Source organism: Branchiostoma floridae, chromosome 10 (genome assembly GCF_000003815.2).
Source record: "Branchiostoma floridae strain S238N-H82 chromosome 10, Bfl_VNyyK, whole genome shotgun sequence".
Classification (NCBI taxonomy): Eukaryota; Metazoa; Chordata; class Leptocardii; order Amphioxiformes; family Branchiostomatidae; genus Branchiostoma; species Branchiostoma floridae.
The window spans coordinates 13,101,508-13,127,114 of record NC_049988.1 but is presented as its reverse complement, the minus strand read 5'-3'; the positions used below and the strand labels follow the sequence as shown (position 1 = coordinate 13,127,114).

General features: G+C 38.9%; 2 protein-coding genes across 6 annotated transcripts; one reads left to right on the top strand and one right to left on the bottom strand.

Annotated features, from left to right (window-relative positions):
* Positions 1-1,978: 1,978 nt before the first annotated feature.
* LOC118424143 (N-acyl-phosphatidylethanolamine-hydrolyzing phospholipase D-like) lies at positions 1,979-8,459 on the top strand. Of its 5 annotated transcripts, none has more exons than XM_035832664.1 (5): positions 1,979-2,106; positions 3,239-3,350; positions 4,608-5,239; positions 6,903-7,026; positions 7,720-8,459. In XM_035832664.1, exons 1-5 carry the CDS (start codon positions 2,018-2,020, stop codon positions 7,867-7,869), a joined length of 1,107 nt encoding a protein of 368 aa, XP_035688557.1. In that variant the 5' UTR covers positions 1,979-2,017; the 3' UTR covers positions 7,870-8,459. The 5 variants fall into 5 exon arrangements, with proteins under 5 accessions (XP_035688557.1, XP_035688559.1, XP_035688555.1 ...); XM_035832666.1 differs by lacking the exon at positions 6,903-7,026 and adding an exon at positions 5,714-5,828; XM_035832662.1 differs by lacking the exon at positions 3,239-3,350 and adding an exon at positions 3,063-3,183.
* On the bottom strand, positions 7,918-22,670 carry LOC118424144 (polyunsaturated fatty acid 5-lipoxygenase-like). The gene is made up of 17 exons (XM_035832667.1): positions 22,217-22,670; positions 20,272-20,514; positions 19,697-19,942; positions 18,840-18,884; positions 18,169-18,294; positions 17,589-17,686; positions 17,031-17,169; positions 16,472-16,564; positions 15,878-15,974; positions 15,348-15,465; positions 14,739-14,831; positions 14,278-14,338; positions 14,006-14,111; positions 13,218-13,309; positions 12,598-12,771; positions 9,558-9,721; positions 7,918-8,968 (listed from the first exon to the last, which is right to left on the bottom strand). Exons 2-17 carry the CDS (start codon positions 20,506-20,508, stop codon positions 8,854-8,856), a joined length of 2,004 nt encoding a protein of 667 aa, XP_035688560.1. The 5' UTR covers positions 20,509-20,514; positions 22,217-22,670; the 3' UTR covers positions 7,918-8,853.
* Between the last annotated feature and the right edge of the window lie 2,937 nt (positions 22,671-25,607).

Genomic DNA, 25,607 nt, shown 5'->3' with positions numbered 1-25,607 from the left:
GTAGCTACCAAAGCACACTACCCTGCGGACGGACCCATTTTTATACATTTCGCATTGTGTCACAGACCTCATTTCTTGGTACAAGAATCTGAATGGGTGCGGCTGTCACATGCAATATAATAAGTGGCATGATGATAATCAAACAAACATAGACACAGAGTTTTAGTACAACGTAAGAGTTTTTAAGATTCATCATATTTTGAGTCAATCTGTTTCGAACTCCTGGTCCGAACCTGGGTTCGAACGGTGGAACCCAGCCGGTACGTTCCATATTCGTGCCGCGGGGGGCAGGCCTAATGTTGCAAGTTCAACCAGCATTTGGAAAAGTTGATATAACTAACGGCTCAAGTCTTGCCGTCGCAAATAGATTTCGGGAAGCCCACCAAAATAAAACTAACATTATCCAGAAGCCAGAATAAGTAGGATTCATGTGCAAGCGTAATTATGTCAAAACATCATGGCTGAGTTTTGTAAAGCATAGTGAAAGATCAGTGTGTGCGGTTTCTCATTCGAAAAAAGACGCCGGGGAATTTGACATGGCTATAGTTTTTTTGGGGGCAAAACCGTTTCTCCTAAAATTTACCCTTCAAGTTTGGTATCAATGTGAAGGTGAGGAAATGGACTGTCCGACTGTGGGCAAAACTGACTGTGCCCCGGCAAACTGGAGAAAAGATAATCACAAATACACAGACCGAAAATTGCTTTGTTTCGGGGGCCACAACGTTGGCTGAACTTTTGCAATGCAATAAATATCCACATGGCTGTGCTGGGCAAATCCTGTAGATGTGAAAAAGTATAAGCATTATGTAGGTCTGAGGTCTTTTTGTTGCACAACAGGCAGTTGTTTATACGCATGCAGCGGGGTCAAACCAGGACAAACTGCGTTCTGGCTTATGACCTGTCCAGAGAACCTGCGCAGAACATGATGCGCATAGAGCTCTGCGGTTCGACTGATGTGTTACAAAACGAAGGAGAAAGTGGTGCCTAGTATCGGTTAAACAACAGGGTCTCCAACATTTGAAGAGGTAAAGCGTTTTCTGATAGTTTAGAGTTTATCCCCTTGTCATTTCTTGTCAAACCGTACGAAAACACGGCGGAAAGATTCGGTTTTTAATAGGAACCCGGAAGGGGAGGGGGGGGGAGGGGGTGCATACTAGTAGGTAGGGGGAAAAAAAAACCGCGACACACTGACCAAATAAAAGCTCCTTGCACTGACTAATCAGCAGTCTCCTACTAGCAGAGATTGTTGCGGAAAATTGTGACCTTAATATATACCCATTGCCATTGGGGCCACAACAGAGAACGGATATGATAAGAAGGTCACAAATCTTCCCCCTAAACCTCTGCTTGAAAGTTGAAGTGTTAACACACTGACATGATCCAACTGCCCTAGGCCATGACTCAGCACTTAAGTTTTGCGAGATACTAACCAACAAAGGGCAGCAACAGCAAACACCACAAAAACTGAAGAAAGGTGATATAAAGGACTTATTTAGAAAATCAGTATTTCACAGGTAGCATATTTATTTGGCTTTACAGTCTTTAAAATGTTGGAAATATTGATGTTTTAATGACGTCAGCAATTATAAGTTTGTCCAAGGAATGTGTATATAACCTTGGTTTGCCAAAAAGTCGAAATATCAATATCCATTTGTATTGTCTTCAATTTTTAATCATTGATGTTACGTACATAACGTTATACTTACTAGTAACGTTACTAATAGTAATCAAGCAGACATCAAATGATGATTTGAAAGAGTGTTCATTATTAAGGTATACAACATAAACTTAATCTTATTATGGAAGATGTGAAACATTTCACTAAGAATATGCCATAAAAAGCAGAAGAGAGGCTTGAAATACTATATTTTTTAAGTGTGTAATTTACATTTCTCTGAACTCATATTAATTGCTTACGGAAAAGCAAGTCTTTTTGTGAATATATTTTTAATGTTGAAATTTTCTTTTTGCAAATTTCAGGTTTTAGTCTGGCATTGGACTCCCTGAAGACAAGGAGATGGCCTCAGTAGATAGTTCAGTAGAAGTAGAAGGTGCCACTGCTGCTGCTGGTGATGGACTCACTCACTCTATGAGGAAGAATGGCAGGTAATTAAGGGCAAAGTCACCTCATGATATCCTTGTGTTTGAAATTTTGATACATTCTGCACTAATAATCAAGCATATTTCAAACAGTGATTTGAGAGAGTGTTCTTTTTTTTGTTATATAGCATTAAACTATATTCTGTTGTGATGAAAGCATTCTTTGTGCATTCTTGTTCAAATGTAACAATATACCCGAACTGTTTTTGACATATGCATATACACATGCGCATGATAGAATTCTAGACAGCATTAGAAAATAGACCAGAAATTGGAAAGAATTATGTGTTTTTTGTTGGAATTCTTGTTCTATGTTCTCTAGATCTATGCTTCAAAATGTGTTTGATAACTTCTTTATTTAGTTCAGTCACTTGACATACTAGTAGTCCCATGTTTATCTTTATGTTTTTCAATTTCATTTTATCATTTAAATATGCTTAATATGAAAGTACAACATTTGTTCATGTTTTAGTCATTGCATTATATTTAGACATACTAATATTCCCTTCTTATGTGCTATCTACTGATTTGAACTAACTTTTGTTTGGAGAACACATTGTAATTGTAGTAGTGTTATGTTTATTTTATATTTTCTAGCTGGATATAGGGAAATATGTGTCATTGAGCAAATAGACCCTTTTCCGAATTCCCAATAATTCCTGATTTTTTTCTATGTACTTTTATGTTCACAGTTTTCACAGTGATGACTGTAAAATGACTTATCATTACCGATAACCAATAATTCGTTTTGGTGAACATAACAAATGATTCGTTAACCGTGATCTCGAGAACAAGTCAAATTTTCTCTGACTGTGAAAGTTTGGTACTGTAAAGACAAAGTGAATTACAGTAAATGAGTACATATACTATAGCTAATAGAAGGAATTGAAATAGGAATGATACTTAGAGTTTAGAGAATAGATAATAAGAGAAAACCCTGAACCTTGGTGTGTGTCCCTCAGGTTTGTGAACCCGTGGCCAGGCTGGGCCCTGCCCTCCTTTACTGGCTCACCAAACATGTTCCACCTGATGTGGAAGTTTACCACAGGCTCGGGGGACCTCAGTTCCATTCCCAGTCAGGAGGTGAGCATGTAGACATAGAGTCACTGACAACCGAGGTTTACTTTTCTCCCACCAGGTTCGTTAACCCATGGCCAAATTGGTGCTTCCCATCTGGAACTCAGGGGATGAAAATGATGTGGAAGTTTGCTACAGGTTCTGGGGACCACAGCAACATACCTTCACAAGAGGTAAGTTCATAAATATTGTATCCAGACAAGGCTAACTGGGAGTTTTCTTTCCCTAGGTTTCAAAACCCATGGCCAGGCTGGGCTCTGCCTACTCTGAGAGACGCGGTGAGAGCATTCTGGACATTTGCCGTAGGTTCTGGGGACAGGTGTGTTATACCCTCACAGGAGGTAAGAGAGAGAGGAACATCCACTCACAAGGGATTTTAATCACTTTCAGGTTTCTGAATCCGTGGCCGAATTGGAGGCTACCTTCACTAGCACAGAAGGTGTTGTTTAGCTGTAAGCTTGCCCTTGGCCTTGGCTTCTGGGACAAGAGTAATGTACCAGATAGGCAGGTAAGGAGAAAAGTGATGTAATGATAGTCTCTATCATGTATATTGTAGTAAGTAAAGTAAAGTAAAGTAGTGAGTGTGCATTTTCATAATCTCTAAGCAGATCCTACCAGAGCAGAGATAGTATCAAAAGCTGGCAAGGGAGTGTAGCCAGTCTAGGAGTGTAAATTGGATACACTCCTTCATCTTTTGATACCATCTTATAATGCTCCGGTAGAAATTGCACACCCCTATATGCCGGCTACACTCCTTTGCCAGCTTTTGACACAATTTTATGCTATGGTAGGATCTGCTTGGAGATTAGCATTTTGATCATTTGCAAATTGCTGTGTAACTAGCTATTGTAGAGTGAACTATCAGCATTTACATGTGGTGGAAGCTTTGTTTGATACTAGTAGAAGTAGGTGGCCATCATCTGTTTTCATTTCTTGCATTTCAACATTTCTAAGAGATGTATATATAATATTATATAATTTTTTATATAAATCTTCTTCTGACTTTATTGTTTCAGACTCAGAATTCATGATTTTGATGAGAAATCATTCCTGACAATTAGTATTAAAGTTTGATTGTAACAGTAAGATGTAGAAGGGTGATCAATAAGTAATCAGTAGGTGTAATCAATAGTCTTTACCTAGAAATTGGGTACACAACTCAAATTTTAGGGCATAAAAGATAGATATGAAGACTTTTATGGATGTGTACAAAATTTAAAATCATGTTGATCATTACTTTGCAGGCGACACTTGAAGGCCGCAGATCAGTAAAGTTAGGAACCTACATATGTCTAGTAAAATCTTTTGTATATCGTGCCTTATAAATGTGAGTAAATGCTCATGTTGTAAAGCAGTAACGATGTTGAATGTCAACATAGATGAACTTTCATGCTTTTATAAAAGGTTATTTACTAATGTTGTTACTCCAGGTACTGGACACTACCCTTCCTGTTGTAACCCCAGACTTCAGCAGCTCCGTCCCTCAGGATGGTATGAAGGTAACGTGGCTCGGTCATGCTTCCGTTCTCGTTCAGTTCGAAAACATCAGCGTTCTCACCGACCCTATCTTCAGCCAACGCGCCGCACCGCTCCAGTTCATGGGGCCGAAACGATACCGCGGTCCGCCTTGTAGCGTGCAAGATCTCCCCGCGGTGGATGTGGTCGTGATCAGCCACAACCACTACGATCACCTGGACTATAACACGGTTAAAGACCTACACAAAAGGTTTGGGGAGAGACTCTGCTGGCATGTGCCGCTGGGTATGTTGTCATGGATGAAGAGCATCGGGTGCGAGAATGTGGTGGAACAGGATTGGTGGCAGGAAGAGCGGGTTAAAGACCGTGAGGACATCAAAGTCGTGTTCACGCCGGCGGCGCACTGGTGCAAACGCGGCCCGACCGACGACAACTTGGTCCTGTGGGGAAGCTGGTGCGTGATTGGACGGAGGTCGCGCTTCTTCTTTGGGGGAGACACGGGGTACTGTCACGGCTTCAAGGAGATCGGGAAAAAATATGGTCCGTTCAACCTGGCGGCTATTCCTATAGGGGCCTATGAACCAAGGTATGTGATAATGGAATACATAGACTGACAAACTAAGTCAGCTTTTGGAATGAACATTTGGCTACAGCAAACCAAATTAGCCTCTTTTTATTTCATTCAATTAAGAACTTTTCCAGTCAGAGCTTGAAAGACTGTGTACATTTAATTTTGCACTTTTGTGCACTCCAAAATGGAGCTGTGCACCTATTTGTGTGCCTGTGGATGTTCTTTACAATTTTGCACGTAGATATTTGTTCAGGGATATGGAATTTAAGTACTAATACTATAATTGTAGACTAGTGTACAGTCTATTCTTGACATTCAACTTTAAGACTTTTTAATAACACTTGTTTAAGTGAATAGAATTCCAGATTCCAGCTTTAAAGAGAAGGTATCCTTAGATTATGCACCCACATTTTATTCTCGACACCCTTTCCCCAAAGTGAGTTTTGAGACCCACCAATGTTGTCATTTCCTCTGCTCGCCATTCTGCAGAGATTTCATGAAGAATCAGCACGTGAACCCAGAAGAGGCAGTGCAGATTCACCAGGATGTCTACGCCAAACAGTCCCTTGGGATCCACTGGGGAACTTTCAAACTTACCTTTGAGGTACGTAGACTAATAAAACAAAAACAAAATACCCATGAAACCAAGGGATTGACACAAGATTCTGTAAATCTGGCTTTTTATTCAGTTTTCTATACAACAGACCAATTCCACAGCACAGCGGAAAACATAGAGTTGCAAAATGAAAAATAAAAGTGCAAACATGAAGCTTCTCTCTCATTGGTTGAACCACTGATTGCCATGCTATGATTGGTTTAAGCTGTTAATTCTGTTGGACAGTCAGGATTGGTCTTTAAAAAGAAACTACCCCAAAACTTTGGATTCCTGGTTGAATCTGCACAGGCCCTCAGATGTTGGATACATGACTCCAATTTTTTTTTCTTGTCTCATTCTCATAGATACTCCAGTTTGCTTTTCCTAGATTTGATCAAGCCAGATTTAAATATCATAATGTCTGTCCCTTGATTTTACAGTGTTATGGGTATAGGGTGTCTGCATGCATATGTGAAATCACATCCACCATGCTGGCTGATTAAAATGATTGGTTGAAAATGGACGAGTCAGACATGTAGATTGGACCTTATCCCCTGGAACTAGACCGTACCTGTACCTGAAATTTCTGTACAGGTACCTTCCCCTAGTCACGATCATTGGGATGGAACATCAAGCCATGGTCCTCTTTTCTTTGTACTCTTCAAAACAAGCTAGGGAATTTCTCCTGTCTAAATTGTAACGTTACACAACTTCTGTCAGGACCAGTGGAAGAGTAGCTCTTCTGTGAACTAAATGGATTAAGATCAGCTTTCCTTTATACTAACCTGCCAGCATGGTGGATGATATTTGTGTGATAGTCACATCAATGCAAACATCCTATAACGCTAGTTCACCTTTATCCATGGATTCACCTATATTCGTTGTTTATCAAATCAGGGTATGTAGGCACATCAAGCTGGTGGTTTTGAATATACTGAAAATATTGCAATTTGAAACTAACGTCCGTCAACGTGATACCCCCAGATACCCTGTTTTTAAAAGCAACGGATATAGGCTACTCAATGGATAAAGTTAAACTAGCGTTACCACAGTGATTAATTACATGAGACTATATATTGCCAGGTGGTTTATGAAGAGCCAACACGTGTGTCCTGAAGAGGCTGTACAGATTCACATGGACGTTGGTGCCAGGGTGTCACTAGGCATTCACTGGGGAACCTTCAAACTCATTTCTACTTCATTTGAGGTACCATGAGATCTAGAGTTGAAATGTTGTTACAAGTTACATTGTGTTAAGGGACTTGTATTGCCCTGGTTGCAGGCAAGGTTGCCCTGATCTGTTGTTTTGCAGCTTTGTTATGCTAGGTGGCGCTTTTGAGACTAATGATATCATGGTAGACATTACAATGGAAATGCATAGCTATTAACAGTTCTATCTGAGGGTGTGGTCCGTAAATCATTAATGTACATAATCCATTATAACTAATTTGTACTTATGTCTCTCAAACTACTCTGATGATACCGAATACTTATTCTCATGTGATGGTATTACGGCACCCAGTGGAATCATCAGAGTTGTTACTATCAGGCATTTGAGAGACATAAGTGCAAATTAGTTTATATTGCTGCATTCGTACATCATTCTCTTTAAATAACATTGAATTCATATATCTATGATATATATATATATATATATGTGAATTCACTCACCTCACAATTTAATGTTATTTAAAGAGATGTACCAATGCAGCATCAGTAATCCTGAGGAATATACACTTCAGATATTAATTGGGAATTCAGGATAATCTTGAGAAGGCCTGTATAACTGTTTTTTTTTGGTGGTATTATGGCTCAGGTTATGAGAGTTGATGTTATACATTGTACATGTGAAAGATGAATGGTTTAGACTCTCTTAAGTGTAATGTTTCTTTTCTTGCAGGGCTACTTGGAACCAAGGTCAAGGGTCAAGGAAGCCATGGAGGCCAAGGGGTTAAAGGTGGAGGACTTCTTCACCCTGGACCATGGTGGGTCAAGGGTCATTCCTATTCCACAGGCTGAACCCAGCTTTGAGAAGGAAACAGCCACATAGAGAAAGTACTTCTCAGTACCTATAGCTTAAATGATGACTGGACTTAACTTAAAGGAAGAAATATTATTATCTATAGGCTGTATACTTAGGATGTGGATTTTCAATCATTTGTAGACCTATTTACATGTACATGAAGGAATGAAGAAATATATACTGTAAGAATCAAGCAGTTTTTTAAACTATCAACCATTGCTAAAACAATTTTTCTCATAATATGCAATTTGGCTTAGCCCCCGAGGTGTCACCAAAAATAATGTTGCAAAACAGGACATTCCTGCTAGCATCCTTTTATACTGCAGCAGTGCAAGCATGTAAATACATTGTACCAATAATGTACACTAGATTGCAGTTATAAGTTGGGTAAAGATAATGGGAAATTCATTCTGCCTTAACACTGAAGTTTACACTCTCTTGAATGCTGTCTGGAGGTGTACGTGGGAGAATAGAAAAACTTGAAGTAGTTAATGCACTTATTGCCTACACGTAAAAGCATTATTTCTCTATAGGGAATGATCCCAACAATCAAAAGCGCACATTTCATTACTCCACTTTTCAAAGTTTTTACTTGAATCAATAAATGATATAATGTACCCATGTATGTGTGCTGTGAGCTTTGTTTTGAAACCTATTACACAGTGTCTTTTATCACATCTTAAGGGATGCTTCGTTCACTTTCAGTATTGTTTTGATGTTACAGTCATACTGGCTTGTTAACCTTAATATAACAGTCCTCTATATTATATGAATATACATGTTTAGCCTTATACTATACAACTGTTCACTGTTATTCTATAACACAAATAAATGAATGAATGAATAAATGACATTGTGCATTGCTAAAATAGATTTAGGTAAAATATAGAGTTCTATACAGTCACATAGTACTCCAGTTCAGTGACTAATCAATGGTGAACAGTTACAAACAAAAACTTGGCATAGTTGGGACTGGAACTTCAGATTTGGCCAGACATATTTTATCATACTTTAGATGCTGATGGCATTAGGGACCTCCCTTGGATCCAGATACGTATAAGGCTGTTTCCTGGTTTTGTTCCTCTCTTTGATGATTTCATGAATCTTGTCCAGGTCCTTACGGAACCTATACAATGCAAAAGAGGATTAAGAATACATTGCAAGATTGTGCATAAGAAGTCTACTAAGAACTACTAAGATTTAAGTTGTCATATTGTTATGCATTATTTTGTTTTGTATAACTTATAAACAGTAAGTGCAAGCTGTGTAAAACCACACTTTAAAGTTTAAGTGTAGTGGGATCTTCAATGTGCTCGAGGTGTAGCTGGCAAACACTATCAGCCTCCTTGTAAGCAAGGAGAATTTGCATTTCCTTTAGTATCTTTTAGTACAAAAACTGTATCACTCCCAATTGAAATGTAAAGAAACGATTTCAGACAACTTGTTATCTGTAATCATAGCTATGTATAATTTTAATGGATTCACTTGATATGTTTTTAAGAGCTCGCATGACCTTGTGCCTTTGGGAAGGGCACTTTACACAATAACCCACAATGACGGTGGAGTGATGCCCACCAAGCCTCATGGGTAATTTGTCAAAAAAGGTGCCAAAACATCTACGGATTTAGTGTGGCGGTGTGTCAACATCTGCACATTTGCTACTAAGATTTATTTATTTAAGGTAACTTTGTAATTTTTTTTTAGATAGTACTCACTCTGCCACAGCCTTGGTGCCCACAGGGTCATACATGTACTCCACTTCAAACATGCCCAGACCGTTGGTGCTGCGGTCACTCAGCATCCGCGTGATGACCATCATCTCCAGGGTCTTACTCTTGTCCGGCAGCTGGTCAATGATGTCCTGCTCGGTCCTTGGTGTCTGTGTATGTGGTCAAGATTTTAGACAATTCGTCGATAATAATTGATAATGTCCAGTTGTTTTATAGTCTGGAAGGCCAGGACAGTCTTTTTGGCTTTCAAAGCACCAGATTTGTACGTGCTACCATAATATCGGGTACCGGACACTACCAAATTAATTGCATGTATCCTCGTTTTTGTAAATTTCTATGCCATAGCCCCCTAACCATCACAGAAATAAGTGATCCCCCTCTTTCCTTTTACCCTCAACTGGCTGACCAGCTGTCCACGGACCACTCCACTTTCAGGAAGGGGGTGTTGACCTGTATTCTTGCAGGACCTCAAAATACTGCCTAGAGGCCCCAAATTACCATGTTTCTTTAGGACCTCAATAACTACATTTGTACCTGCATACAAAAATTCATACAAATCCATCAAAAGAATCTTTAATCATACATGTAGGTACAAACACCTAAACATAACCAGAAAGAGTACCCTGTAGGAAGTGAACCTCCTTTACAGATAGAGGTAATATAAACTTAACTAGAAAGGCCGACATTTGCTTAGGAGCAAATACAGCATATTGCAATCCATCTTCATCCTTGAAAAAATCCCAAAATTCAACAACTTGAAGTAATGTTTGCTCAAAGGGAAAAGGAAGTACTGTGGGCACTTGTCCTACACACCTTCATGCCGAATTTTAGGTCATTTGGTTTCAATATAAGGGCATAGGAGCCAAAAATATACATTTTTTAGTTAAAAATGGCTAAAAATCCCAAAATAACTCATTTCATAAGTGCTCTATGAAGAAAGTGTTGTTGGGGCCCTGTTGTCATATGTCCAATTTACCTTTGTACCAAATTTCAGGTCATTTGGTTTTAATACATACAAGGGCATAGAAGCCAAAAATATACATTTTTAGTCAAAAATGACTGAAAACCCCCAAATAACTAATTTCTGAAGTGATCTATGAAGAAAGTGTCAATGGGGTCCTGTGAGCATATGTTCAATGCACCTCTGTACCAAATTTCAGGTCATTTGGTTTTTATACAAGGGCATAGGAGCAATAAATATACATTTTTAGTCAAAAATGGCCAAAAAACCTAAAATAACTTATTTTTGGAGTAAACAATGAAAAAAGCGTTGATGGGGTTCTGTGGTCATATGTGAAACGCACCTATGTACCAACTTTCAGGTCATTTGGTTTCTATACAAGGGCATAGGAGCAAAAAATATACATTTTTAGTCAAAAATGGCCAAAAACCCTAAAGTAACTCATTTTTGGAGTAAACAATGAAAAAAGCATTGATGGGGTTCTGTGGTCATATGTCAAATGCACCTATGTCCCAACTTTCAGGTCATTTAGTTTTAATACAAGGGCATAGGAGCCAAAAATAGACATTTTTAGTCAAAAATGGCCAAAAACCTAAAATAACTCATTTTTGAAGTAATCTACGAAGAAAGTTTTGATGGTTTTCTATGCTCATATGTCCAATGCACCTCTGTACCAAATTTCATGTCATTAGCTTGTAATACCAGGGCACAGGGACCCAAAATATACATATTTTGTCTAAAAATGACCAAAAACCCTAAATATCATAAATTCTAAGGCCTCTATCAAAATAGTGAAAAAAACGTCTGGGGGTATTTGCTATCTCTACCTCCATGCCAAATTTCAGCTCATTTGGCCAAAAAATGAAAAAGTAGAAGGGATTTGAAGATTTGACAGGAGAAGAGACAAAGGAAAAACTAGAAAGGCCGACATTTGCTTAGGAGCAAATACATCATATTGCAATCCATCTTCATCCTTGAAAAAATCCCAAAATTCAACAATTTGAAGTAATGTTTGCTCAAAGGGAAAATGAAGTACTGTGGGCACTTGTCCTACACACCTTCATGCCTAATTTTAGGTCATGTGGTTTCAATATAAGGGCATAGGAGCCAAAAATATACATTTTTAGTTAAAAATGGCTAAAAATCCCCAAATAACTAATTTTATAAGTGCTCTATGAAGAAAGTGTTGATGGGGTCCTGTTGTCATATGTCCAATTTACCTTTGTACCAAATTTCAGGTCATTTGGTTTACATACAAGGGCATAGAAGCAAAAAATATACATTTTTAGTCAAAAATGACTGAAAACCCCAAAATAACTAATTTTTGAAGTGATCTATGAAGAAAGTGTCAATGAGGTCCTGTGAGCATATGTTCAATGCACCTCTGTACCAAATTTCAGGTAATTTGGTTTCTATACAAGGGCATAGGAGCAAATAATATACATTTTTAGTCAAAAATGGCTAAAACCCCTAAAATAACTCATTTTTGGAGTAAACAATGAATAAAGCGTTGATGGGGTTCTGTGGTCATATGTCAAATGCACCTATGTACCAAATTTCAGGTCATTTGGTTTTAATACAAGGGCATAGGAGCCAAAAATATACATTTTCAGTCAAAAATGGCCAAAAACCCTAAAGTAACTAATTTTTGAAGCGATCTATGAAGAAGGTGTTGATGGTTTTCTGTGCTCATATGTCCAATGCACCTCTGTACCAAATTTCAGGTCATTAGCTTGTAATACCAGGGCACAGGGACCCAAAATATACATATTTTGTCTAAAAATGACCAAAAACCCTAAATATCATAAATTCTAAGGCCTCTATCAAGAAAGTGAAAAAAACGTCTGGGGGTATTTGCAAACTCTATGCCCATGCCAAATTTCAGCTCATTTGGCCCAAAAATGAAAAAGTTGAATCCAATTGAAGATTTGACAGGAGAAGAAACTCAGAAAAAACAATATATTGCAATCCCATACTATGTATGGATTGCAATATAACAATATATTGCAATCCCATACTATGTATGGATTGCAATATAATAACAAATGCAAAAGTTTGACTCACCTTGTCCCTGGGCGGTTGTCCATGCAGATATGCGGGGTAGTTTGGCGGGAAGCCATACTCGTCGTACTGTGCAAAGTTAGCGGCGGCGTGACCAGCACTGCAGATGTACACAACTGCCGTTACCACGGCAACAATCTGGTCTGTCGTGGTGAACTGTCCGTTCCCAGAAATACCCTGTGTTTTCACAGTTAAGAATGATGTTAGGTCCAATTTATCAATCTAGGTACAATTTTATGTTCTATTCCTTTAATATGTATCTTGTTCATCATGTGCAATTCAGTTGTAATGTAGTAACGTGAACCCTGTCAGAACCCAGTTTGTGCTTCCTTGCTCAGTTATAGCTATTTCTGCACACATCACCAAAAGAGATATTTTTAATAAAAGCACAAAATGCAATCATCATACAGAAAGTGGGACAATTCATTATCCTTTGCCTTCAAAGAAGAAGTTAAACCCTACAATAGTAAACATCCTATCATATGATAACCATAAAAATGATCAGACACTTAGTGTATATATATGTGTCACACTATGCTTTTCTTTTAGCCTTAGACACTGAACAGTGAGTCATGCAGTTAGCCTTCTGGGTATGATTTTGTGAAAAGAAAACATTGATTTACCTGCATGCCACACCCTCCCTCCTCTGCTGGTGTAACAATCTCCTTAGCCCAGGCCTGCAGTTCATAGTCTTCTGTGATCTTTGATGGGTCATCTGTTAAAGAAAACAGCATTATGACTTTATGTCCTCTGGACCCAGGATGTGTACTAGTCTGATCTTTAAGAAGATCTATCTAAGACGTCACCCTCAGCTGTTTATGGGAGAACATATTTTCTCAATAAGGCCACACCAATTTAATTTCTTGGTTCACGGATTTTTTCATAAAAAATATGGAGCGAGAGGGCGAAATAAAAATAAAAATAAAACTTGTAAAATGGTTGGGGTAAAGGTAAGGGCTAATCCAAAACATAAAGAATAAAAAGTTTTCAGCTTGAAAAAAGTACAAAAACACTATTACTGTACAGTAACAGCACCTGTTCATTGAAAATTACAAAAGTAGTGTCAGTTTTTATGTTTGCTACACCAGAAAGTTGGTGAATGGCTTCATTAATGGTGAAAATTTGCTGAGTGGTAATTTTTATTTTTATTTTTTTTCCAAAAAATAGGAGCGAGCGAATCCGTGAACTAAGAAATTAAATTGGTGTGGCCTAACTGGGGAGAAAAAAAGTTCATTTTCTTAATTTCCTTTTCTTTCAAAGGAGAGGAAGGATGATTGTTGCTTTATGCTTCATTTTTGGATTATCTGTAATGATCATACTGTACTTATATTTTAAATCTATGTCAAAGGCAAAGGGTAATACAGTCATATGTCAGTAAAATGAATGTATTTTGTTCATGAATCAAACATACCGTAGACTGCCTCTACCACCATCCTGATGTACTTGTGGATGGCGTTGAAGAGGAGGGTTGCATCATCCCGGAAGTAATAGCCAGGCAGTATGTCTGGGTCATCAACCTAAGCAGGGCAACAACAAAACTCTTAGTCTCTGTAACAATCATCGGAGAAATTGTAAGTTAAGGTTTGATCATAAACTAGTAATTCAGAAGATATTTTAAAGGATGGTTTCATCATCATTATAGTAAGGACAACATAATTTAAGACGTGAGAAAACGTAACCTACCCCACGATTCTTTAAGTCTGCTGGTAGTGTTCCTTGAACATCTAGGCGCCATTCCTTCAACCTGAAGAAGAAATAATGTTGCCATGTTTGATTAGAAACCCTTTAGATCTGTAGAAAGTTGTCCAGATGCACCAAGTAAGATGAATGATATTTGTACAAAGTACAAAACTTAATTATCTTTTAAAGTATGTTTGGGAACGAATCAATGTGACTTTATTATTGACCACATTATAAGAAAAGGGAAGAGGGATGTAAATGATAGATATAGTGATAGCATAGCTCCAGATGGTACACTTGTAAGTTGTAACACTACATATAATAATAATTTTAGTATCCCATGTAACACAATCAAATTGCTGCCTTTGGCCCATATGGGCTGAAATATGCAAATAAGGATCATTTAGCTCAAAGAGAAAATCAGAACTTCATACATTAGAACACCTTTTAAAGTTAATACATACACTTTCTTAATGAGATTGTAGGTCCCTTGTCTGCCGATGCCCATGTTTTCATCCACCCAAGCATTGGGGGCCATCAGAGTGGCAAGGGCCTTACTGAGTGTTCAAAAGAAATAGTAAAAGAATGAATGATTATTTTGAACTTTATTGCTTGATGATCATACATGGTACAATGTATGGCAACAACTATAGTTAACAACAACATTTATTTTTGCAAGACAAATCCTACATTTAGTACCAGATAGTAACATAACAGTGTACGAGATTATAGTCATGATGGAATGACTTGTTCTTGGTTTTGGAATGAAGTACAAGGAAATAGAGAAAAATATTAACATAATGCATTACAAAACTGACAAAGTAAGTTACATAGATAGATTTAGTACATGGTGTTGACATATATTTGCAAACATTTGACAAAAGAGGTTTACGTCATTCATTGCACCAAAGTAGTTAAGAATGTGTGACTCATATCATGTAACCTAGGCGTGGTTAACATTTTTGCAAGTCAGAAACAATCAAATGACCTTCATTTCATCAATTGAAAAGGCCAAGTGTTAGGATAGGAATCGAACCAGAACCTCGTAAATAGCAAGTGACGTCAGGACTCACAAATTGATGGGGATGAGGAATATGAAGTGTGGCGCCATGAGCTTGAATAGTGGGTGGGACCGTGACAGCTGCCTTTTAGCGGAGACCGCAAAGGGCTCAGCCATTAGATGAGTCAGACCTATGGGAACAAGTCGTACCATGATGTTACAGTCGTACGGTATGTCTTTTGAAATCAATCAATCAATCATTCGTAGGCATCATAGTATGTTGCATAGCAGCTAAAGACATCTACAGTTCATGCCAGGTTGATCTGTCCTGGCCGTACTCCCTCCAGTTGGTTCTGGAGACCCCCAGCCCTTTGAGTGTGAGGATCTGATCTTTCCATCTCCCTCTCGGACAGCTTCTTGGGTATTTCCATGCAGGGTTAGGGTCTGAAGTTGTCCGAAGATACCTTTTGCAGTCATCAATGAATATCATTCATAAAAATGTACAGATACAAAGAATGTCCTTGGATGTTAGGAAAACAAACAAATTAAGGAATCTAAGACAAATCTTGAAGAGTCTTATAAAGATGTGAGCCCATGCCTTACCAATGTGGGTAGTGGACTGGTGGAATGATGCGTCTGCGTTGTTGAACCACATCTTAGCCAGCAGCCAGGTGTAAGGAGGATCGGAGGGAAGGAACACCTAGACCAGGAAAACATAACAGCTGTTATGGATTCTTAATTAGTACTAGTTTTGAGTTCTTCTACATTCATATCATAGAAAGTATAATTGTATTATTGTTCTCTTAAACGTCTAAGAAATGCAAGTTCAGTCTAAATTGGAATTATTGCCTCAGTGTATTGGGGCTTTATTACAGAGTGTCTATTTTATTGTCTTGATATGTGTCTGTAGTTATTTGAAATCAGTAGAGTGGCAGGATGTGAGAGGAAACATGGTGTAAGTGGAGACTGGTAGGATGGGGAGGTTGACCTGGAGGTCAAAATTTGTTATTCCGGCTAGCAGGAAGTGACTGATCATGCTGCTGATAAGGTGAGGACTCAAAGGATTGCATATACCTAAGAGTGATTGTAAATCTGGCTGGTTGTACCAAAGTTTGGGTTATTCTATGTACCTTGTTTGCTAGCCATGAACCAAGTAGAAATGTATAATAATTATATATTTAGCAGCAGGACTCTTACCGGATTCTGGTCTCCATGTTGGAAGAGCTGAATTGCGATGGGGTTCAGTTCGTCATTAATGTCCCTGTACAGCAGACACATGGGGCAACACAGCTGTGGGGAGAAACTGTATGTCAAGATGTGTCATAGCAAACAAACAATTCAACAACATGCATAGGTCTAAAAGGTCTTAATGAATAGTTCCTAGAGCCTGGTGCCCATCTTCTTCCACTGTCTTCAACAACTAAAGTCAAGTACCCATTTTACTCCCGGGCAGAGTGAGAAAAGTAGTGTGAAGTAATGGCCAGCAATTCAACCTGTACCCTTTGGATTTCGTGTCAGCTAGGCAAGCCATTCGGCCATTGGATGCTACTTCAAAATAAGTGCTTCCAGGTAGCTAAGACATCAAGTATACTTCCACTGGCATTGATGTAGAAATGGTTTGAGTCAGTCATCACAAATACACACACACAACACAGAGAGAGAGGGGCAAACATACCTGTCCTTGGTGCTGAATGCCTTCTACACACACACACACACACACACACACACACACACACAAACACACATTTACACACACCTGTCTGCCATCTGAAGTCTCAAGGTCAAGGTCCTCCATGACTTTGTAGTTGACCATGAAGATTCTATTGGCCTGCAGTGCGTCATCCAATGAGCGGCCTTCAAGGAAGGGCTCCACCATCTCATTGGTCACTGCAAAACTGATTCAAAATGCACTTTACAGTTAGAAATGCCACGGTGTAATGATATTGATTTTTAAAAATCTAAATGATATGTGATGGAACGGACACCAACCACTTCTATAAATATTGTATGGATTGTGTAGATTGTACTAGATAAATGTCATTAGCCATTAGTCATTAGTCCTATACAATTTGTCGCCCAACATTGTACCTTTCACGATTTATGTACAAAGAAACTTTTTTTAGAAACTTTTTCGTTTTTGCAGACTATTTAGTTGGGTGGAGTATATTCTGTATTCGTCAGAAAAATGTCTGCCAATATTTAAGATGCAAGAAGACATCATTTTTCTCACGAAACAAATATGCCAGGTAAAGTAAAATCCATTATTGTTGAGCCTATGGTTTGTAGTGAGAATATTTCTGACACAGTCACGTACTTGTTGGGCACCTCCGTGCACAGTGTTATCCTGTTGGGGTTACACCCGGACAGTCGCTGCCTGCCGAACTCACGGTCGTCTCTCCAGTTTTCTACACCCTGAAAAAATTCCACAAGTTGCCAAGTCACGAAGTTTCATTTCACAGTCAAATTGATTCAATACATCAATGCAATCATACTATTTTACGTTGACTATTAGTTTTATCTAATAAGTACGTTGACGAAGGTTTGATATCCATGTAGGCAATGTTTAAAGACAATTAAATGAGATACGGAAATTACTTATGGACGTTTTCAGTGACATTCATCACTCTATTTCAGTGTCACCAGAATATACTGGCAGAACAAGTATGAGATAATGTGGTTAAAGTATCATTGATCTTAGAGTCTTGATTCCATTGTTACATAATTACGTCACTCTTTCAAGCATCCTGTTTTGCCATCTTACGTAAATGAATGTTGGACTAATACACGTCAACGAACAGGAAAATCTCCAAATCTCCAATATCCTTTCCATTGTCCACTGATCTACATCGTGTTCCGGTGACGGTGTAAACCATGTTGTGTACAGAAGCCTTTACCTTGGGTGTTCCCAGAACCCCCTCGTACACGTTGATGAGGTCATCTAAGGTCTTGAACCTGCCCGTGGTCAGGCTGCTGATCTTCTGCTGCATCCGGATGTTCACTCGTCGCTTGGCAACGTTCCACTGGTGACACAAACAAAAACAATTAAAACTAGAAAGGTACCATTCGCAAGCAAATGCACAATATTTATCTTCACAGACTCTAGCCTTCTAGATTCTTGCTCAAACACATTCGTATGCCTATATGGTGATCAGCCCCTCCAGCTCTGTCCTGACACTTGCTATACATAATGTAATCGAACACCACATTGTATCTGCCACTTTTGCACATGTTCAAGTTGATCTGATGAAAGTAAGAGAATCCCCCAAGTCATCGAAATACCCAAATAACACGAACCTCTCCAAATCGTCTGTATTGAATAAACCTTTAAACATAACGTTATAGACTTATAGTTATTCAGTTATCTGAAGACTTACATAAACTTGTAAGTTAAGAAATAAATATTTGTACCGATACGGTCCAGTTCATTATAGCTAGCGATGGCATTACAGTAAAATCTTCGAAAACTGTCAACAACATGGGGATATTTCTTCAATCTTCGTCTTATGTAATCAGAAAACTTAATAAAATGACATTGTGACTGCAAGTAAACCAGACAACCTTGTACCTTATAGTCAGCAGAAAAGTCCTCATCAGGTGGTAGGTTCTTAATCTGCAGTAGGTTGGAAAGTAAAGTAAGATTTTATTTACTAGTACACATGTACTTACGTAGATATGAACATCAGTAAACGTATCCTCAAGAAACAAAACATGTAAAGTGGACTTGAAACTTGTTGGAGAAATGGATTTTACCCCAGTGAACGGTAGGAATGCAAGTTGACAGGAATTTTCCTTGACCTTCGAATTAACAGACCATGCATTGGCGGAACGACCGCTAGGTCTACGGCCTTGACTTCTGCAAAGAGCCGATGTGCTAACTTAAGGGATTACGCGTTGTTTGTCAGTGACTCAGGCCTGCCAAACGCGTCATAAGCAAAAGCTCTCTTTCACACTTCATGGCACTATACAATAAAGGAGATACACCTACATGTACGTGTAGTAAGGAACGTACACATTGCTTCATAAGGTATTTAGGCGTTGCTCTTTTTTGTCTAGAACCTGTTTGACGTCATTGAGCATAAACATTGTCGAGTATGTTATGAAGCTATATTATCAAATTGGGTCAAAACGTAAGGGGGTAATCTTATTGCGTGTGTTTTGATTACACAGCTTGAATTTTTATACGGACTGAAAGCTGGGGCAACTTGATTAGCGTTAGTGTTTTCGTGATAGAAAATTTGCGGATAAAATAAGAAGAGTTGAAGAAACGTAGCACTACAGTAGTATCCTTCGGTACCCAGGTCGCAAACTGTACTCTTCGGCTTAGCTACCTTCTCTGCTATCTGCCTACTTTGCCAAATGGACTTCTGTTATTTTTCCAGCGACCTGAGGAGCCAGGTAGAGGCTAGAAGAAACGGTGTATACCTTAGGAGGAAGCCCTTCCTGTGGTACCATGAGCTCGTAGTTGGCCCTCATTTCTTCCATCTCTCGCTGTCTCTGTTCCAGGTTGGGGTCGAACTGCGGCAGCACGGAGTCCCATCTAGTCAGCTTCAGTCGTGTTTGCTTCCTGATCCAGCGATGAACCGGGAACACATCTGTTTCTCCTTCTCCCATTCTCTCTATCTCTACCTTTTCCACGTACCAGTCGTCAGGCAGCCGGCCCCGCCATACCTGGATGATGGAATTATTCATTTGTAAAACATAGTATTCTTTAACTTGAGTTTAAGAAAGTGTATACATGTTACATATCGTCTCTTAGATTCGATCGTTCTTTTGGACCCTTGTAGCGCATGGTGTTATGACTGGTTTTCATAGCACACGGCAGAATTTCGAGGTCCTATTGGACTGATTTTCAACAATCCAGAACTGCTATTTGTGCCTATAGGAAAGATAATGGTTCTCTAGAGTCAGAGGTGACACAGAATCTCGGGGAGGAAGCCCAAACAGCCCCTGGCAGCGAGAGATTTTGTTTACCACAGGCTACAGCAAGTTACATGTACCTCTATCTGCATGATGGGTCCGGTCAGTCCCAGGTCACCCAGTTTGAACACATCCGTACTCCCCCGTTCGAAGTCATTCCTCCAGATGACGTCCAGTTTGACGTCACGTGAACGCTTGCCGTTGCCGTCGTAGAACGCCAGGTAGACGTCGGCGTCAGTGCCTGCGAACTGCACGTCTCCGGTCTTCACCGAGACGCGATACTTGGGCTTCTTCGGCTTCGAAGTTACGATACCCATGTTGATCTGTTAAAGGGAGGACGCTCCGCTATATTCAATATGAACAAACTTACGTAACCTGTAGCTGTCTAGCAATTAACCCGTCTAGCACCAAGTGTTAGAAAATAGTATTAAAATCCTATATATTTCACATAATTTATATGTGCCTCGATTCCTTATTCTATCTTAAGTATATGTACTTGAACTGGACATAGCCTTTTATTACCATATAATGGAAGTTTACGATAATACGTTTACTGGAAATTCTTGCTCGAATGTAGACAATTAAAGGACGCACGAACAATAGAGAACGATTTATAGTATGCGACTACTCTAGTCTAAATACTGACTCTAAATTCTTGTTGGCTTTTATATAGTATGCGACTACTCTAGTCTAAATACTGACTCTACAATCTGTGTTGGCTTTTACTTTTTAATGAGTTAGCGAAAAACGAAGGAATTTACTTTTCTGAAATGTGAAGGTTCTCTGAAATGTTAAGAAGAAAGTATTTTTTTGTCTTTGAAAGTTTAGAGAAATGCAAGTCATGCATGCTCACTGAAAAAAAAGCTGCATACGTTAAAGTTCCAATGACTGAACAACACACTGCATTACCCTGTGATAATCCTCACTCATTCTCTTAAACCTCTAAATTTTCTCCAATTTGATAAAGCGCGCACAACGGTTTTAACCATAAGCTTCGGATAATCACATCAATTATAAACATAATCCAGTGGGGTTAGGCAGGATATAAACAGACTTTACGTTGTTTTGCAGGTTCAATCATCGAAAGGGGACGCAGAATAAATCTTCATTATATACGGGTGATGTACCGTGTCAAAGTCTATTAAGTGCTACATACGTCATTGAGACGCTGTGACGCTTGCATTTCTATAGGTTAACTATACGTTAATGATAGAATGAAACACCTGTGGGACGTGTACGAGTAGGTATGATTAAGTAGTTTGTAGGGTTACAAATAGTTTTGGTCTGATGTTTGACTATTTCACGTAGTATCCCTGTGTTTTGTTAGTATAAGAGAAATGTACATGTCCATGTACGGATTGCAATCTGGCAGAATCCCCCATTCATTCTACTGACCAGCTAGAGGTCGCGATCGGTCGACAGAGATCGCAACCAAGATGTTAAGGATGTGTTAGAGTGATCTCTCCTGTATAAATCCAACTAAATTTCAAATCAATCCATTGACCCAGAGTGACATAAATTGAAGTTGAAAAGTTCTTGATCCCTCCCAAGCGAGTATCCAAATACACGGAAGAATATACAGGCTCCGATCGGGATTTCTACCGGTAGAATCGCCGATTGTACCGACAGAGATCCCGATCGCGATCTCCCGGAGTATGTTAGATTGTAATCAGACATAAATGTATAAAAACAAAGTAATTAACTTCGGAAATACTCTAGTAGTCGAAAGATACGTAGATCAATGGATGGTCAATACAAATGCCCAAAAACAATGCTCTATAAGATAACGAAGTACTTATCTGGAGTCAAGAGATAAGACAACGTTTTTCAACATTTTGTTTGTTCAAAGCAAATCTATTTGAATAAAAATAAGAAAAAACAGACTTTTGTCTCTCTCAGATCGGGATGTTGTATTCGAATTCGCGTATTAAAACTATTACAAAATGATGCCTTTGACAGAAAATAGGTAACAACGCTTACAATGAAATGAGTCAAATTGACCAAGGAGGCGAAAAAATGACCTACCTTCTGAGAAAGACCGTCGTCGTGGCTGTTAGACAAATTGTCCGACTTCTCGATCTATACAGACTTGTGGCCTTTTGTGCATACGTCGGAAACTCGTGCGAAAACAAGTTGTCTACCCGTCGCCTTACGTCCTCTGTTGTTCTGGGACCACCTGCACTTGGTTTTCACACACGTACGGTACAAAACACGCCTGTTGTTCACGCTTTTCTTACGTCACAGTACGACACCATTCACCAAATGGACCATTTGACGACCGACAGCACCCAAGCCGTGCGTAATGTAATTAGGCAGGCTAATCAACACCCACCGCGGTTACCAAGGAAACAATACACCAGAACAACAAATTATTTCTCGTCTGATATCTCTCCTATCGCTCCACCGGTCACGGAGAAACCTTGGGAGATATTTGTGCAGGCAAAGCTGAGTGCGTAACTATGCTGACAATGCCTTTGACGAAGACTGATTTTGCAAGCTTTTACCAAGAGCCTCCGGCACGTTCTTTCTTGTCCGGATATCTGATTTCTTCTCGAAGCCTCGTGGGTTTTTGTTTTCTTGACAGGTTAAATACAGTCCACCATTTCCTTTGATTGATTTTGAAGCGACCTGTCTTGCCAGTTACGTGGTTGACTTTTAGGTATTTCTACCATTCAAATTCCCTCCGCTCGTTGATAAGTAATTGACATCGCTTGAAAACATAGAAAAGGGCAAGTGCACTACCGTTACATACTAGCAGTCAGGTGCTTATTTTACTTGCACGTCATTTAACATAATTAACATCATGTCCTAAATACCCCTGAAATGCTCAATTGGACCTAAATTACCTAAGGAATGTTCTGTTTACATGTACGTGCTGCTGGACAATTTTATACGGAAATGGTGCGTAACTTGTTATTCCATGGAATGTGCATGATTGCTACACCGGCCGGATATCATTCAACGATCGGTTCGGTAGGCAAATACTTGAAGTCATGTGTTGTTCTTTAAATGTCAAGTGTGGAGAAAAACGTTGTGGACAGAAGGCGTCAATAATTTACCCTTAAGGGCAACCTAAGCAATATCACAGTGTAAAAAGTAGATAGGCAGTCTGTATGATATCTACATCTACTGTACCGTATTCCCACATTTACATTCAATACTTTGAGTGGCTAAAAACGACGCAGAAACAAGCCGCATGAAGTTTCCTTAGATATTGGACCCCCTCTCAGATTAGGCCTTGATCTTGTGTCCGGACTTTCATGACGTATGATGTTACGGTCACATTCGTCATGCGATTTTGGTGTCGTGCGATTTTCTAGAGGGCTATGGTAGAACCAACCACCGATAAGGATCTAAAATAGTATAGTCGGTAACATTACAGGTAAACTATGTACGACACTTGCGCACCTAACTCAAGAATGCCATCAGTTTGCGATCGCGCTATGATCGTACATATACGATGTACTAGTATGTAACCAGGCCCTAGTTTATATAGCTGTTACGATACGTAACATTCCGTAATGGTGTCATAATTCTGACTAATTTGGATTTTATCGATCATTTTTTAAGTATACTAGTATCTAAGATCAAGAACATAAAAAGGAGAACAGACCGGCTCCCAAAATAATCGAGCTCTTCACTCATTCATTCGTTTGTTTGTTCATTGATTGATTGATTGAATGATTCATTCATTTATTCATTCATTCATTCATCTCGTTCATTATTATTCTGCCCCACTAGATAAATGACGACATAGGTGCTAAATTTGACAGGTGCTACCGAGTGAAAATATTTACTACTATAATAACTTGGCACCAACTGTGAACGAAGCAAGTAATCAAGGAACGGTTTCACAAATAAAATACTTTATTTACATTCGGTGTGATTGTCGGCGTAAACGACAAGTATCACAAAAACGCAAATCGTGCATGATGAATTCCGGTAATATCATATTCTTCCGATTAAGTACTAGTATCCACTTGTGTTATTTGACACTCATTGAAACAAAATGTAGTTCTACCTCAAACTGACACATGAGGCTGGTCTGTAGTAAATTAATGTAACTCATACACCATTAGAAATCATCAAACGTGTAACATGTAGCACACAATCATGAGTACAGCAAATTCTTTCAAATATAAACACAATGTTAAGTTTTCTCTCATCACATCTAGACTAAGAGTATTTCACATTACGTTACGTTCCTATGAAAGTAAATACAACAAATTAGAATTAATTGCAACTTGCAACTTACAACTTACTAGGTTACTAAGATGGCGACTTGAATATGGACATACTTTACTCAATCTGTAGTACTCTACTCAGCGTTATAACATGTTTTACTGATAATGTTGAACAAATTGGCAATATTACTGACATGTGTCGACCTTTAAGTTTACAGGAAGCAAAACTTTTATTTATAGTGTAACATGCCCTCAAGGTAGAATGCTTCGTTCATCAGACCAAAACAGCAAAATCCGTTTGTGTAACGCCATTTTGTAAAATTTGCTGCACACTACTCTCCAAGCAGAGGTTGAATCGAGCAGATATAGTAGTAGTCGGAAAAAGGAAGAGCGCCCGTGTAATTTTTCCGACTATTACTATATCTGTGCTATTCAACCTCTGCTTGGAGAGTACTGCACAGGACACTCATATTTATTGCGTAATCATTTTGCACACAACACCACGGGTAATATTGCACCACCCCTACAGGAAAGGGGACACGCCCAGAAACTTGCCCCCACGCTTCATAAACGTTAAACTCAGCATATGTACATATGGAGATCTTAATGGTACGTTATTTACAATACATACATGTACAATATTCTAAATAACTTAGATCCTGGTTATTTAATTTCATAAACTCATAAGTTACATTTAAAGAGTCGATGTTTCAAATTGCTGCAACAGTTGAAAATAATTTCATATTACAAGAGCACCAAGCTAAATAAGGATATCTGGTGGGTAACTTTGGTCAATACATTATAGGAACCGGTTAGAACAAAAGAAAAAGTACATGTATCGATGCCAAATGACATGTTATCAGTGTTATTAAGTGTGCTGTAACATAGAGTCAGCTCTTATTCTCCAAGCAGAGTCGCGGGGATATTGTAGTAGTCGTGATTTTAAACGGCTCGCTCCTCTCATTTAAATTTATAATTGATGTAGAAATATTTCTATCGGGTGTAGAAAGTTAACGTTACTTTATGATACTTTCAATCTGCCGGGAAGGAATGACGTCGGCCATTGGTGTCAGTGAAAAGAGATCGCAGCGGGCGCGGGCCGCTGAACATTTTATGACTATATTAGAATGCTCATATACAATGATATACACAACTCTTTTACCAGTACTCTCATTGTAGATACACGATGCAAACAGTTAACCAAAGACAACCTGTTTGTACGTATAATGAAA

Coding starts and splice junctions, on each gene's coding strand:
- LOC118424143 (XM_035832662.1), top strand. CDS start 2,018: ATGGCCTCAGTAGATAGTTCAGTAGAAGTAGAAGGTGCCACTGCTGCT. Junction 2,107..3,062: donor TCTATGAGGAAGAATGGCAG/GTAATTAAGGGC, acceptor TGTGTCCCTCAG/GTTTGTGAACCCGTGGCCAG. Junction 3,184..4,607: donor GTTCCATTCCCAGTCAGGAG/GTGAGCATGTAG, acceptor TTGTTACTCCAG/GTACTGGACACTACCCTTCC.
- LOC118424144 (XM_035832667.1), bottom strand. CDS start 20,508: ATGGGTATCGTAACTTCGAAGCCGAAGAAGCCCAAGTATCGCGTCTCG. Junction 17,170..17,588: donor TGCACGGAGGTGCCCAACAA/GTACGTGACTGT, acceptor ATTTTGAATCAG/TTTTGCAGTGACCAATGAGA. Junction 15,975..16,471: donor AACATGGAGACCAGAATCCG/GTAAGAGTCCTG, acceptor TTCCTGGTCTAG/GTGTTCCTTCCCTCCGATCC.